Below are 17,077 nucleotides of genomic sequence, written 5' to 3' on the forward strand. Positions count from 1 at the left end.
TTTATCCCCATTCAAATCAGCAGAGCACTAAACTGAATGTAGCCGGCTCAGTTGGTGAAAGTCTATAGTGCGTCTGCTCCATGGGCCAAATGATGCCTATGTGGTGCCAATCATCTGGGTAATTTCATACTGTGGAAATTAAGCTTTTTCGGCTTCATGCGCCACTGGGCAACTTTCTTAGGAATGAATGGGATCTAACCTCAAACGCTGTATCCAAGTCTCCTAATGGGAAATATCTTTGATAATTGAGGGCCCTGGTGCACGCCTTCATGCACGTTTCATCTTCTCACCACATAATCAAACAGTCTTAACACTGAACAACATACATATTATCCAGCAATCATTGTAGCATATCTGACAAATTTATTAAATAGTGTAAGAAATGTGTTGCTGAATTTAGTAAGTTTCAGTTTATCAATCGATTTTATAGTTTATTTAGTATATTTTTTCAGTTATTAACCCTTAGCGACTGTTTGAATCATTTTAATAGCTTTTTATTCTTGTTTTGTGATCATTTTGGCCATGTTTATTCATAAGGCATAAATTCTGGCAAGATTTTGTGTTTTTGTTTAATCTTGGAATTTCCAGCTCAGCTGCTACAATAAGCCTAAATTACATTGGGTAAACAAAATTGTTACATTCATACTGCTAAGTGCAAAAATTTAAAAAAAATTAATAAATTGTGCCACTGAAACCCATTCAAACTGCAATTTTTTGGGTATCATTCTGGGCTTTTGCCTGGAATTTGTAATTTTTATTATTTATTTCCACAAGGTACACTGTCACAATCAATGTTGCTGCAAATCATTGACAAATCCCAGGCTGTGATAATTAAAAAAAAAACAAAATCTACTTGGCATGTAGTATATTGAAAATAATTAATTTTAATGTTGTTTTTCTTCATCTAACCACATCATGAGAGAAACCTGGCATTTAAAAGGTTTAAATGCTGAAAATTAATGAATATTTGATCTTTATGACTAGGACTCAATTAAAACAGAAAATAATATTAAAGTGTAGTATTTTTTTTAAACCTTGAGCAATATGTGTGTGTATAATCTTAAAGCAGGTCCTATGGGTTATTATTTAATTATAATTTCCTCTCTATGGACCTCCAGCACTTCACCCACCCCATGGGCCCCAGTCACCACACTGCCTGTCATTATTTACGCCCCTGCTAGCTCCAATCAAGTTATAACAAAGTCAAGGACCTGGGAAAATTTATCACAAACAATATATAAAAGAATCCTTGTTTTAAAGTTTAAATCGGTTAGGATTTAAATAATAACAAACATGCAAAAAGGAAAAAAAAAGATTTGAATATGGCGTAGTAGGGGGAGTACCCAGCAGCTTCTCCTCCCTCTCTGTCCGGCAGGAAGTTTCTTCAGTTGGGAGTTGAGTTGAGAAGCGGCGGGCGGTCGAACCCTCGACCAGCCGGCTGAGATGACTTGAACAGCGGATGTTAGTGCACTTTCCTCCCGCTCCAGACGTTTTGTTTTTAATGAGAGTATAATAAGCAAGAAGACTCAAAATGCTCTCCAGGGAAACGCTATTTTCCACCAGCTCGGAGTTAGTGAAGTTGTGTTCGTGAAGGCATCATGGCAAACGTTAAAGTTGCCATTCGGGTCCGTCCTCTCAACGCAAGGTAAGTTTCAACGTTAGCTAAATGTTTTTGCTAACTGAAACGCCTAATGATGAGCTGATATTATCAGAGCTAACTTTACTGTGGCTGCCTCAATGTCTCATTTAATGTTGTTGTTGTTAGTTAGTTATGGGACTTTAGCTGCTGCTACTAATTACTCTGAAAACAATAATATTCCCGTGTTGCCTTTTGCAATATTTTGCTTTACAGAAGTCATAACGATGACGAACATCAAGCTAGCTGGTTAGCTCGATAAAAACAACAAAAAAACCCTGTTGTGGTGCACATGGTGGACAATGACAACTGTGGCTGTCAGTAGTGTGTCTGACTAAGCAGCTTGTGTGCAAGTGTGTGTGTGTGTGTGTGTGTGTGTGTGTGTGTATGTAGAGTGATGAATAATGTACAAAACATCGGAGCTAGCTGAGGTTTAAAGTGTCAAACTGCAGCCACACAACAATCATTAAAATAATGAGCTTTATTATTAGAAATTGACTGTAATGATGATTCAGATCACCTTTGCACACCATTGCTCTACTGTGAACTTTTGCACATTCCCTGATTATGTTTGCACAAAACTGCATAACTGCATTGTACATACTTTGTGCTACAGTACTTTTTAAACTGTGTTTGTTTTTTAGTGTAACTGGTCTAGAACTTTCTCTGTAGGACTTTGCTCAATTTTATTTTTGTTTTCTTATTGTGTGTTTTATCTTTGCAACAAAAACCAAAGCAAATTTCTTGTAAATGAAAACCTACTTTGTTGGAAATCCTATTTTGATTCTGATGTGTGACTGCCCCTGGGATGATGTTTAATGATTAATGTTTTTAAAACAAATAATTGTGTGTAGGAATAAAGGATAAACACCATGACAGGTAACCAGAGGTGATCAACAGATAATTAGTTGCTTGAGTCATTTTTCAGTCATAAATCCTTAATATTTACTGGTGTCTGCTTCTCTGATGCAGTGATATGCTACTTTTCTGCATTATATGATAGTTAAATGGATGTCTGTGGATTTGGGGTGCTTGTTTAGATAAAACAACTGATCTGAAAATAGTTTGTATAGAGAAAATGTTAAGTAATATTAAAAATAAAGGTTAGTTGCAGCCCTGCACATTGTCGCACACTATCATGTACAGTATATTCTGTATCAGCTTACTCCAGTTCTTTCATTGAGGGTAAAGGATGTTTACACTCAGTAAAATATACAAACCAAGACCCAATCTTTTACATGGCTGCACCTTTCCATCAACTATGAATTCTTTGGATGTTTGTATATCATCGTATACACGTTCCCCCAAATTCTGTCTTGCATTTATGGTTATTCCGATATCATTTTTTCCTTCATTATTCCGATTTTGACCAGAACTTGTGGGTCAGCCAATACTGACTACTGATGCAATACCATTGCGTTAATTTTTATTTTTTGCCTACTAGTGTAAAGCTATTACTCAGTTGTTCATTTATATTTGGTGGAGTTGACATCAGCAACATTAATTCCACACTAGTTTTACACTTTGGTGTTATACTGGTGGGGCTTTCCACTTTAAAATATAGCCAAAATGCTAACATTGTCCTACAGCTATCATTTTTAATATTTACAGGAAGTCAGTTTACTAGTTGCCAGAAGCTGCACAGCATTACTTGCTGTGTAGGCTATAGTTTATGAGCGGCGAAGTGGAATCAATTTCGGGCTTTAAACTACTTTAAAATCTGTAAGTGAATGACATGGTATGGGATCAGTGCATAGACTCGCATACTTGGCAGTATCAGTGGCATTTCTGATGCTGGTATTAGTATCGGAACAACTCTACTTTTCTCTGCTCTGTTGGTACTTTGCAAAACTTTTGGATGTCCACTTAAAATTAACGTCCACAAATGTTACTGATGTTTTCCTGAATAAGTTTGTAATGAATACCCCAGTGCCTGGTTTAACTGAAGTTTAAGAAGTTATTATCATAACATGAAACAAAGAAAAAGAACATCAAGTCCACAAACTTGTTTAGGGGTGAACACTACTCTGTCAGCCGTACTTCAGGGTAAAAATATATATTTTTAATATACAAAACAGACTTTATTCTCATTTGCTCATTTTACTTTAAGCTATTCCCTTCCCTTTGTGAGAGGCATTATTGGAAAAAGTTTCCCCTTGTTTTACAGTGCTGTGAAATCTGCTGTTTTAAGTAGCAGAGAAACACAGGGAGGTTGTAAAGTTGCATTGCTCCACTGGAGCACCCCTTTACATTAACAAGCAAATTGCTACAGCATGTTGAATAACAGCTCCTCAGGGTCTGTAGATATACTAGATATAAAGTCTATAGTAGTATACTGAATTATATTGAACTCCTGCAGGATGTCTTGCAGGGGTGCTTAATGTGAAGGCCTTTACAGTACCGTAACAAAGAATTATTCAGGCTATGAAAGGCTGGACAATGATTCTTTCAAACAGTCTTCCTGGTGTTTTGCATAACAAAAGGATTTCTTATACATAATGTTCACTGTCATGCAAATCTCTGCTTCCTGATTTCTGGTTCTGTCAGTCTCACTTTCCTTGCTCTTCTCTATTTTGGTGAGGATATATTTCCTCACTTATATATTTGAATAAGGGCCTGCTGTGTGACAGAGATAACATTAACACCAGGCTGGTCAGTTGCATTCCTCATTTTGCCGGGCACAGAAACGTGTTGCTCTTTGTTTTAGGATTCAATGCGACCCCTGAGAGAGCAAGAAGCCACTCACATGCAAAAAACATGTCAGTGTGATTGTGAAATTACTCATCTTGGGTTTGTATCAACACACATTTTTATGAGGTTTACTATTTTCCACCACCAACCTCGTCCCCTCCATGCTACTCAGAGCCTGAGATTGAAGGTTGGTGGTTTTGGGCTGGGCCACTGCTGGGGTTGGCAAAATGAGTCCCGCATGGTGAGGCACAGGGAGAGCTGACGATTACAACAGCCCACTCGTCGCCCTCCCCCCTAACCCACCACGGAGACAGAGCGTTTGCACTACAGGCCTCATTCGCCATCATTATCGCTCCTGGAGATCGAAAATCTCTCAGCTCCATGTTGTGATTGCCTCCAGTTTCGCGTGTGTTGCATCAGATGTGCTCCGGTCCAGCTGCTGAGGCGCACATTGCCGAGCTGACCTTGTTTTACACACATGCGAGGACACTCACAGCTCCCAGTTATACACACACACACAAAACTTTGTGGAGACAGCCCAAGCTACCTCATCAGAGGAAGTCTCTTGAGTATCTGAGGGTCTGTTTTCATTTGAATCTGAAACTGGTCACTGGCGATTTCATGGTCATACACACACAAAGATTCATTGTGTTAACTGTCATGCGACGGCCTCAAGTCAAGTGGCCTAAATTCATCTGGACACCCTCTCAATTACATCTGCATCGGCAAAAAGAGGGTTTTAAACCTATTTGAGAGGCTGTCTGCAGGGTGTTGAATCCAAAGTGAAACCTTTGTTAAATCTCTGTCCAGTTTGCATTTGCACGGGGAGACACTGATCAATACTGATAGCGTCCGTTAAGATGTTCTCTTCCCTATTGGAAGCTTGTGTTAGCGTCTTCTCTCCCATCTGATCTCTCTCACTTCTCGTAAACATTTGTACACTGCTTCCAAATATGGATGTTTACAGCGCTGACTGAAGCTTTCTTGTTGCTCACAGGGAGAGTGCGGATGGAGGACGGCTTGCAGTTCAGGTGGAGGACAAGCTTGTTAGGATCAGAAATGTAAAGGTGAGTATTTTGGTGAAAATATACAACCAGCTACACAGTTTTGTCCATTATTTTTGTGTGTGTTTTGTTGGGAGAAGCGCATGAAGTAGGATTAGTGTTTACTAGAGGGTATCTATCACCACAACAGGATGTTTATAGTCTTGGATCAGCCCTTTCCTGCTTGATGTCACTGTTGTTTATTGTATGTGTTGAGCTCACACATACACACAGATTGAGAGATCGCGCCTGTCAAACACATGCACTCTGACACTCTGCTCACCACAATCAAACAGCAACACCGCTACTTCAGATACTTCAGATTGAGTTGCTTTTGCTCTTACAGCTGAGACACACCAGACCGACATCAAAAAAGAAGTGGCGACGAAGGACGACTGTTGTGTCGCATCATGTCGCCTGAGTCTTGGTCAGAAATTTACACTGAACACAGTGCAAAAACTGAAGTCAATAGCCAACAAGTTGTTCTGCACCTGTGTGAGAGGAAATAATCTCATATCAGAAGGCGGTGCTAGATTGTATTCATCATCGAAAAAGGGAAACCAGAGGGCTGACAGAATGGATTCAAAACGCTAGATAGTCAGTTAGCACACATACAACCCAACCAGATGTTGAAAGAAAAATGGATATTTATCATGCACTAACAAACAATAACACTAACAGTTACAAACCGTCTCTTTTAAAGAGCTCAGCCACTAGAAAAACAATCTCACCCTCTTGACTGGTTTGCTTTTTTCACTTCTGTTTCTCCTGGTGTGCACTGAGTTGAACTGCTGATCAGAGCGATTTCATTGGCCAACAGGCTCTGCTGTCAACATGCTGAATCGTTCGGGAAAAAAATTCAGCAAGTGCCAACTTGTGCCAATGGTGCAGGACACACTGCAAAAACTAGGATGGCAAACGTCCAACTGCTTGCTGTGTCAGGGCCCTTAAGAAACCCACCGTAGACCCATTTTTGTCTTTTTTAGGTGGAACTGGAGTCTTTATGGGGAGACAGCAGGTCAATAGTATATGCCACATAGAAGAGATGTATATCATCTGAAAACAGGGAACCGGAAGATAATTGTGAGATGCACCTCAGGACTTTGTGTCAATTATTTCTAGTGATAAATATGTATAAAAAATTGTTTTGATTAGATGCCTTTTCAAACTTTGAAAGTTTAGACTAGAACTTTATGATGGAAGTATATGATGGCCATTCCTGTGCTCAATTTTGTCTCATCTCAAGTTGTTTGGTTGCAGTGTTTGGGTTCACACCATTGGTTATACAGATTTGTTACTAAAAGAAAGCATTTTTTACCATTCAAGAATTGATAAAAAATGGTGGAAAATCCCTCTAAAATACCACATTATACTGCTGTGTCTTCTAACTAAGGTCTGTTAGCACTATTAAAGGCTGTAAATTAAACAGTTTTCTCCAATCCCTTGGAAACTTTAGTAAATAAAACACAATGGACAATAGCTTTAGTGGTAAATTAGGTGTTTTAACAGGGAAGCTGTCTCCTGGCCTTATTAATAACAGTCCTATAAGCAGACGAGAGCAATGTGAAATGTTTTTGTACTGCATTTTGGCTGAAAAAAGTATTTTTTGGGTTGCTTTTTGACTCAGTTATGAGTTGAGGTCTCAGGGACACATTTGGAAATGATTATGTGAGCCTGACGTTCTTGTAAAATGATACTTTCTCCAACTTACCAACCTGCTGTGTCAGATTGCTGAGTAGACCTGTCTGATTGGTTGAGCTGCATCGCCTGCAGACAGTCTGGTGCAGTTACACCTTGTTCTCCTTGTGAGTGTTTGCATTAGCTAATGTTGAGATGATAAAAGCTTGTGTATTTGAAAGATATGGCTTGTAGGTGTTGGTGTGTTGGTTCAGTGATGCAAACATGCAAAAAGATAAAAAAAACAGCTTACAACGAACTTCAAAACTCACATTTAGCTACATCTACTAACATATATACAAAGACTTGTTGATCATACTGGTAGTTACAGAACAGCCCCTTTTGTTTATATTTTAAATGCTGATGTATTGAGAGAAGTTGGGTGGGGGAGGAGAGAATCTGTTACAAATGATGTGACAGAGACGAACCACATATGGCCTCCCTCCGCCGTGGAAAAGGACCAAGACTCCAAAGCTCTTGCGGGTCTCATGGGAATAATTATTTATGGAAAGTGGGACAGTTTTGAAAGCTCTTGAGACAGAAACAAAAAAGAGTGGATTTTTAAAGGACAATAAATGTAATGCTGAGTAACAAACAACAAATAATACAAGCTATAAAGAGCTACTGAACAAAATTAAAAAGCATTAAATAAAGCGTTTAACCACTAGTCAGTCTCACTAACTTGATTTAGCTTTAAAACACGAGCCTTTATCAGTGGTTGAAGCTCTGCTGGCCAGCGTTGTTTTTGGCTAATCTGTTCCACTACAAGGCCATTGTTAACTTTCCTGAAAAGTGCTGAGAGGTTAAATGATCATGCTTTCAGCCAAGTCAATTGCCGTGAACAAAACTGATACCCAGAGCTTAGTGTTGCCTAATGCTACAGTTAGAGGAAGGAAAGGCCTTTTTACACAGATGGATTGTGGATTCATCATTTGGATAATGATTTGGATAATCGACTGCTTGGTGTGAAGCATAACAGTGACTAAAGGAACCTTTCCCAGCCCTCTCCTTGGCATCTAAAGTGTCCTTGAGCAAGAACTTTGACAACAATGCAACTGAATCTGCGCTTTCTAAATGTTAACATGATACTCTGATGTCACCTTGAAAATTTTCCAGTGCAATTACATTGGAGTCTGATAGTAACACGAAATCTCCAATGCCCAAATTTAATGGTGAATGTCAGATTATGATGTCTGTCTTAATAAATAAAAAGAGATTTGAGAGTCTTTGATTTTGACTTAATATACTGCTAATGTGACTGTATACACGTCAGACATACACAGGTTAATCTAAACAGGCATTTTGCACAAATAGTCATTTTTGATGTTTACCAGTTTTCATCGATTGATCATTTTTTACAAGGAGCAGGTCATTACTTAAATTAAGATCAAAGCTGTTAAAAGACACAGTCCTAGTGAGCACAAGTGAAACGAAACTAGAGGAAGAGGTAAGAATAAAATTAAAACAAAAAACAAAATGACAAATAATGCAAGATGCACGAAGATTAATGTTAATATAAATTAATACAAACAGACAGACCAAAATTAATCAAAGTAATAAAACCACAAATGAAGGAAGTACAACAAATAAAACATGAATAAGATAGGTAAAATAGATCAAAATAAACAAAAGGAAATAAAACTTAGTGATCTCAGTGCATAATGATGAGCTCCCTCTATAGATACAATACACAACAATACTTATTTCCAGGTGATTATGCACTGAAGAAATCACTCTTATTATATTATATTACCTTTCTGCCAATATGTCCTCCTAAATTCTAGGTCGGACCTTTAACCAGGCTAAAACATACAAATACACACCAAATATTGTAACTGTTATGCCTGAATGTTTCATTTTATCATGGCAGCCCAGATCCTACGTGATATATAGCCTTTATACTGATAATATAGTAATATATCAGCATGCTCTCTTATCTACAGTAATAAAGGCAGACATCATTTATAGATCAGCCACAGGTACCACTTTCTCCACTGACATTTACCAAAACAGACGTCAGTTCGGTGCAGCTTCAGTACATGTTGTGTTCAAAGTGGTGTTTCGCCAAAATCACACACAAGCTCCAGTGCTCACAATCCAGTTGTCTACTTAGAATTAATTCCTCTATATGAAAATCATGGGTTAAGATTTAGGTAAAGTGGATACACCTGCAGAGATTTATAACCCTGTCCCGGTACACATTAAAAAAAAGCTCCTGCAATACATTGACTGTCACAAATATAACCGCATGCTGTCGCTGAGAACGATATACTCCTCCAGGTTAAATGAGTTAATTTAGAAGAAATGTTTAGATGCTGTACTGTTTTTCCAGTTGTGCTTGGACAAGTCCAAATGCTGCTGTGCTGTTTTCAGTTCAGGATTCACTCACAGTAAGCAGAAAGGTGTTTACTGGTAATGCAGCGAGGCGACTAAAGAACTGGAGGAGGAGTGAATGCGTTGTTAATGAATGGAAACAACGTGCTTGCAATTCCGCACCATAACAGTCCCGTAAACAAAAACTATAGTACCTGGCTTATATAACAGAGATTTTTTTTCCACATGACTCATATTTGTTTTTGCTCTATTTTTATGTTATTAAATGTAACCAAGTGTTGTCTCTATACTTTGAATTTCAGTGTACTTTGCAATACTTAAGATAAAGTCCTGTTTATGGAATTTAAACCCTTTGGAATGTTTTGGTGCATTTTACACACTTTTCATTTTTATTTAATATAATTTTTTTATAATCTTCGCCAAGATTGTGTGTTTTTTTTTACTCTTGGAATTTCCAGCTCAGCTCCTACAATAAGTCTAAAATACTCTGTGTAAACAAAATTGTTACATTCATACTGTTAAACCATTGAGACCCATTCAAACTGCAATATTTTTTTCCCACAGGCATCAAAGCATAAAAACTTGCATTGTATTATTTTTGTGTGTTTTATGGGCTTTTGCCTTGGGATTTGTAATTTTTCCACCCGATTATATCATTTTTACCATATTTGGCATATGCTATTTCCACTAAGTGCACTGTCACAAACAGTGTTTCTGTTTCTGAATTTTTTTTTGTGTGTGTGTATTTTCTTGTGAAAACATAGTGGCATCATGACAAAAACCTGGCATTTAAAGGGTTCAAATTCTGAAAATGAATGAATATTTGATACTTATAATTTGGACTGAACTGAATGAATGTAGAAAATAATAATAATGTATAATATTTTCTAAAGCTTGATTTCTGAAAAGCGCATTTTTTGCCCAGAGCGATACATGTGTGTGTAAAATTAAAGCGGGCCATAAGGGTTAATATTTACACTGTATTTCTTGAATTGACTTTTGATTGTTATACAATAACTGTTATTTTAAACATTAAATAAAAAAGAGAGTGTAAAAAATAACTCTTATGTGCTTTACTGTTGTGTTTTCCTCGCTGAAGCTGGACGGACGTACAGAAGGTGCCGTGGATTCGAGGGAGAAACTTCTGGAGTTTTGTTTCGACTACTGCTACTGGTCGGTGGATTCTGCAGAGCCCCACTATGCATCACAGGAGGAGGTAATGAAAAAATCCCAAACTGACTGTGTTTACTTAAACTGTAATATTCAGCAACTGACCAAAATAAAGCAGTATTCCAGTGATAGATTTTTTAACATTTGGCTGCTCACTGAACTATTTCAGTATTCCTATAATTTTCGCATTTACATGCTACAGAGCACAGCCCGAATAATGACTAAAGAGGCCCCTTCTCAGCACGTTACAACATCAGAGTTTGCATCCAATATTCAGCCTCAAATCTAACTTTTCTCTGATGTTGCTACTGTGGTTACTTTTTGTGGTTATCGTAGTGGAAAGATGGCAAAATAAATAGTGCTTTGACTGATTCTCTTACAGATTTACACAAGAGTAAATTCTGAAAGGAGAACTAGCACAGAGGGGGCTCTCCTGAGGCGGAAAAATCACAGTGTTTTTCTGTTTAAATGGCAATTTTTTAAATCTGAGTGTCGTCTCAAATTTTGAAACATTGTTAGAAAAGTGAATTAGATTAGAGGACGGTTTATGTCATTTTAATTTGGTAGGATCTGGTTTCACGTGTGGCTGTTTGTGCTGCATTACCAAAAGATTTATGTTGTTTTTGTGCCCTGTTGTGGGTGGAGTCCAAGTGCGTGCCAATCCAGGCTTTTGGCCACGAGTTAACTCTGGGCAAACACTAACTCTGTACCAAGAAAAGAGCCCAGAGGAAACACTGTCCGCGTAGACAAACCACAACAAGGCGGGCGTGTGTGTTGTGTTGTGTGTGTTTTTACACAGATGGCCACTCGGGGGATATGATATCAGCTCCATCTGTTACCCAGAAGTCTCTTTTCCTCAGACATGGCATGGCTACAGTCCGCTTGCTTTTCATGTCTTGGCTTTGATTGGGTGATTTGATATCTTTGTGCTGCTTTGATTGGAGGGGAACCTGAGATGGGCTCCAGATCAAGAGGAAGTGATCCCATTACAGGAAATCTCTCCAAAACCTTTTCTTTTTTTAGACTAGTTGTCATGTTTTTAATTTGTATTTCCATTGAGTTTTCATTGTTCAGCACAATAGCTGCACCCTTACAGTCACTTTTTCTCCCCTCTGCCACTCCCTCACTGCCTGCTTCTCCTGTCGTCTGAGCTGCCTTTGTATGTGTTTGAGAAAGAGCAGGCTGTGACGGCCTACACACTGCGCAGACAGAGCAACAGACAACACTGCACTTCTTCATTTCTCCTTTTTATTCCTCTCTCAGCCTCTGGCTCAGACTGCCGCTGTCCTCAGCAGAATTGTGTCCAGTCACAGTGGCCTAGTTGCCACAAGACATTCCTTTGTTGACCCGGGGTGGGTGAAAGGACACCAGTGAAGGACAGATCTGCAGGATTTAAATCTGACCTCTTTTCCTGCACCAGAATCCAAAGAATTGCCTCTTTGACAAAGGAGCTTGTAGCTGAACACGTCAGCCGTTTACTGATCACATCACACTCAGACGGAGTTTGAATTATGGATGTTTTTAATGACTTAATGACTAAAAGTAAGAAAACACAAAAATAACGGTCAAAATTGAGCACAATTAAATCTATAAGGTTTATTATTGTCCCCAAAAGAGTAAGTACACTGTAACGGCCATTTGAAGTCATTAGTTACTTAATCATATATTAAATGCCACTGAAATGTGTTGCACTTTGCATTATGAACACACAACTCACTAAATAAAAGTTTACAGATAACATTTATTAACTGAGTATGAAACATCCCGACTCACTATTCAAAAACGCATAGCAACACAGACACAAACACACACATACATCCAGGCCTGTGCTTCCAAAAGCACCTTTCTTGTTCAGCCTAGCAAGAAGACATCCAGCAGGCGTGAGTGTGAACATAATATTCATGTTGAAGGCTCACGAACAATTGTGGACTTGTGCTGGTTGCGTGCACGTTGCTTCACTCATCGATTCTGAGACAGCACGTGTGTTCACTTTCAGTCAGTTCACTCGGTATAACACATATACTATGGGATATTACACTCCTCGTGACCTACCTAATGACACTGCTATTCGTGCCCTTTAAGGCAGATGACGGTGGTGACATATGTGAGGCCCTGCCTGCACATATGTACGTATACATCCGTCACCACAGTCACTGATTGCAGCTGCATGGTGGGGGGAAAAAGTGTTGCACCCTGTTCCTCTTCTCTAAGGAAAATAAGTTATAGTCATCATAACAGTTTGTGTGTGAAAGAGAGAAGGAGAGGGAGAACATTAATGATGATCCAAACTTTCCCATTTTTTTCCTGGTATCTACATAATAAGTTCAAAGGTCCAGTGTGCAGGATTTATTTCAGCAGACATGGAATATTACATAATAAGTATATTTTCTTTAGTGTATAATGACCTGGAAACAAGAATTGTTTTTTTCATTACCTTAGAATGAGCCGTTTATATCTACACAGGTGTTGGGTCCTCATCTACGGAGTCCACCACGTGTCCACTGTAGCCTTTAAACGGACGAAACAATTACTGGCTCTAGAAATGGCCATTTACGTTTTTACATTGGGCAGTGTAGTTAGCAGCCCTTCCGTGATGAGCCAAACAAGATCGGAAAATACAGATTTTTCACTCAAAACTGCAGGCATCACTTAAAGCAGGCATTTCTCTTGTGGATGTAAAGACCAAGCTTTTGACAAAAAAAAAGCAAAACATACGATGCTTGTCTTGTAGGAGCGCAATTCAGACTAATGGAGCACAGTGGCAGGTGCACACTATAATTCAAGAGCCACTTTAACTATTTTATGAGACAAATCGCTCTTTAGAACAGCGAAAATGCCGTCTAAGTGGCAGGTTGAGGAGGCAGATTTTTTATACAAAACCAAAGTTTCACAGCAATGTTGGGACTTGATGTTAAATTTTCCACACTGTTGTGTCACCTCATTTCAGTTAGTGGCGTTACATTTAGGTAATTGCTCCCAAGCGAGGGTATGGATTCAATTTCTCTGTTATCTGGGATCCAAGCACATATATTTTTAACACATTAATGAGTTGGTGCTGTTTTTGCCAGCACTGGATTTTCTCACGGTTTCTACTTTTTAAATATCTTTCAGCATGCTTTTTTTTCCAGAGCAGGACTTGCTCTGAATTCGACTCGCGCTGCAGTCCCCGTGAGACAATCTGAGCCAGTGGTGGAATGAGACAGGGGGAAAGTGGATCTTGCTTTTCAAGTCCAGTGCAATCCCAGCACGCCCAGTACCCCTCAGAGGCTGGCTGTCCAGCCCCTCCCCACTCCTGCGCTGCACACGTCTATGCATCAGTGATAGTTTACACCGGATACTTGTGGGAGTTTCCATCTCATACACTGTAACAACAGAGAGACTAGACAGAAATGTGGTATCTAACTACATGTTGGGGAGCAGACGTGGTTGCATTCTTGTCGCTGAGGGTTCACCACAAGAAAAAAGCTTGTCTTACATGGTGGGAGGCTCAGTTTTTATGTTGTATGTTTGGGCAAAAACATTTGCAGTAAAGGTTTAGTAGAGAGGTAAGAGAGGGGCTCTGCTAGGTGATAAGAGGTTGTTTTCTTGGAAGAGAGTCATAATCCATAATGGGAGCCAGCTGTTGGGACTGTTCGTCTAAATGCTGCCTTTGTTTTGGGGCTAGATATTGAGCTAATAAATAGCTTTTCTCACTTTTTAATAACACAAAGCCCTGAGCGTGTTTATAGCCTCTGACAGAAAGAAACATGGGAGAGGAGAGAGAGAGAGAGAGAAGCAGAGGGTTGAGATGGGGAACAGCGAGAGAAACTGATTAGGCACGAAGAAAGAGTGCAAATGTGAATTCCTGGGGTAGAGGAGGAGCAGGAGGAGGGGAGGACAGGAGGGGAAATGGGCAGGGGGTCCACTGTGCCTCTGCAGCCCTCAGCTCTCGCCTGCCAAACTCACAGCTGCCTCACTAAGTAATTTTTCACAGTTAAATTTCAGCGCAAAGACGTCACTGCTGAGGATTCGTCTCAGAGCACAATGCTGGTTTTTATTGCCAAAAGGAGTCAGCTTGCTGGGGTTTTTCCCTCTCCTCCTCCTCCTCCTCTTCTTCTCTGTGTGTGTGTGTGTGATTTGATTATGCTTGCAGTGTTTCTAGGTCTGTATGTCAGTGGTGCTGCAGAGGGGGGGAGAATAGCTTCTCTGTGTCCTCCGCATGCACGTGTGCATTTACTCCCCCTCAACACTGTTCGGTCCAGTTAAGCCTGGTTTGAATTAACCACAAACAGGACACGAAATAAACCACATTCTGTCAACAGAGAAATATGAGATCTGCTCCATATGGGTACACGGAAAGCACCTGTGATTTATGTTTGGACTCACTGCTTTCTATCAGTGAAAGCAGGCGATAAAAGAGTTGTAACAAGAGATGCTGAAAGATGTTAGATAGATGTTCATCATGAAAGCTGCAGGTAACTCCTCTGAGACAGAAAAGTAGAGTCTGCGTATTATAACTTTAACTGCACACTGTTAAGTTGTAAACTTAGTAGTGAAGATAGAACTATAAACTTTTCCTACTAGATATTTAATTATCTGCCAGTTATTTTCTCAGTGAATAACTTTGTCTATATAATGTCCAAAAGAGTAAAAAAAAAGGCCATTATAAAGTCCCACAGTCCCCTCTGATGTATTCAAATTGCCACTGTATTTCATAAAGACAGAGTTTAGACAGCAGGGGCTGTATGTATGCAAGAGTTGCTACTTGTGACAAAATTGTAAGTGAATTCTTGGCATTTTGACATTTCCCTTTGGCAGAAAGACAAGGCAAAAAGACTGAGATGGGAAATAATGAAACTCTGTTGATTAGATCGTGCAGGGCTAATGTTTGTTGTCAATCTCATCAGAGAGACACTGGCATCTCCCACTCAGTGCTATAATGCTTTAAAGCAGTGATCGAAACACTAAGATATTTGGCAGCTGTAAATATGCAACAGTGCAGCAGTGATGAGTTTGGTCCGTCTCAGCCGTCCATCAGCAGGTGTAACATAGCGCTTTCATGGTATTGTATCTTGTCATATATTGTGACATAGATCATAATGTGCTGCAGATGGTTGCATTTTTGCCGGATGTGCACACTTTTTTTGTATTTCTTTATTTTTGTTTTTGTTTTGTTCAGAATAAATCAGACTTTTCAAGTCTGTGTTTAAGTCTGTGTTCCACGTGTGGTATCATCTCTGCGAACTCCAACAGGTGTATTAAACACTACATTTTTCCATATCACTCAGCCATTTTTTAACATATTTAAGAGAGTTTTATCACATTGTCATTATAAAAAAATCACATCAGGAAAACAAAACAATCAGGATTGCCCTGTCTCAGAAAGCCTTTTCATTCCTGTGACATAATCAGTGTTTCTTTCTCTTACCTTGTTGATAACATGTAAGTGTTGTCCATTTCTTCTGTTTATCTTTACATGGCTCCTCTTGAGTGCTCATCTTCTGAGTTAAATGTTCCATATCATATGTTTCATTCACAATTTTCAGCTGTCTATCTTGTGTTGGTGGTTCTACGCTGTACTATCTCTTTGTAATGGTCTCAACAAGACTTTCAGCTGATATCTGTCATGTCTTTACACAATAGCTGTGTTCTCAACTGTTCCCTATCACGGAAATAGTGATTTATATAGTAAGTTTGCCATTTTGTACTCACAAATACTCACAATGCACAGCAAATTTGAGTGTACATACAACGCACCCTACATTTTACTTCCATATACCACAATGCAATTCGGTCATATATTTCTGGAGGAAGAAAATTCCAGCGTAGTTTCCGATATCTCGTCTGGTTATTCCCTATATAGTTCACTATTTAATACACCTTATATAAAGAATAGTGAATGGTTTCGAAAACAGCCAAAATCTCCTGTCATACTACCAAAGTACAGCACTATACATGACTTTGGTATGTCATAGCCCAGATTTTTTTTTTATAATAACCATATGAGCATTTACCATACACTGTACAACTAGTATTAACATTTATAGCCTAATGGATGGGTTTGGATCCTCTGACATTAAAATGATATCAAGTACAGTAGGAATAGTAGTTAAGATCATGTCAAACTGTAGTAAAAGTGCACCAGTATATTCCCGAGCAAATGAACCCATAGACTACCACTGTACCCTATGGATATCACACTGGGCTCCCATCAGTCTGGAGGCTGGAGAAGTCATTTCCAGCCTGCATAAAGAGCGTGACATGCACCTCCGCTCCACACTGTTGTGCTTTGGCCCCTTTAACAAGGATTGGGGGAGGAGCACCTCACCCCGAACTCTCTCCAGATATGGTTTTATTTATTTGTTTAAAGTCTAGCCTTTGCCCCAGTGTCAGTTGCAACGAGAGTGTATACTGGAAAAGGATTTCACTGCCTGAGAGCCTTCATTTTTTTCACTTTCATGTCCTCTGTTCCACTTTTTCCCCACTGTCCTTCATTCCCATGTGTATGGAGGCCTGAGTTAATGAAGAGCAGCCTATCTGTTTGGCC

At 39.2% G+C, this 17,077-nt stretch overlaps 1 protein-coding gene across 3 annotated transcripts in view; it reads left to right on the top strand.

Annotated features, from left to right (window-relative positions):
* The first annotated feature begins 1,407 nt into the window (after window positions 1–1,407).
* The window catches only part of stard9 (StAR-related lipid transfer (START) domain containing 9), a 57,321-nt gene continuing 41,651 nt past the window's right edge, over window positions 1,408–17,077 (top strand). For all 3 annotated transcript variants that reach the window (XM_042500141.1, XM_042500143.1, XM_042500142.1), the window contains exons 1-3: window positions 1,408–1,645; window positions 5,325–5,394; window positions 10,481–10,597. In XM_042500141.1, the coding sequence (XP_042356075.1) occupies window positions 1,599–1,645; window positions 5,325–5,394; window positions 10,481–10,597 (234 nt within the window). In that variant the 5' untranslated portion in view covers window positions 1,408–1,598. The remainder of the gene's footprint in view (window positions 1,646–5,324; window positions 5,395–10,480; window positions 10,598–17,077) is intronic.

This window comes from Plectropomus leopardus, chromosome 14 (assembly GCF_008729295.1).
Source record: "Plectropomus leopardus isolate mb chromosome 14, YSFRI_Pleo_2.0, whole genome shotgun sequence".
Classification (NCBI taxonomy): Eukaryota; Metazoa; Chordata; class Actinopteri; order Perciformes; family Serranidae; genus Plectropomus; species Plectropomus leopardus.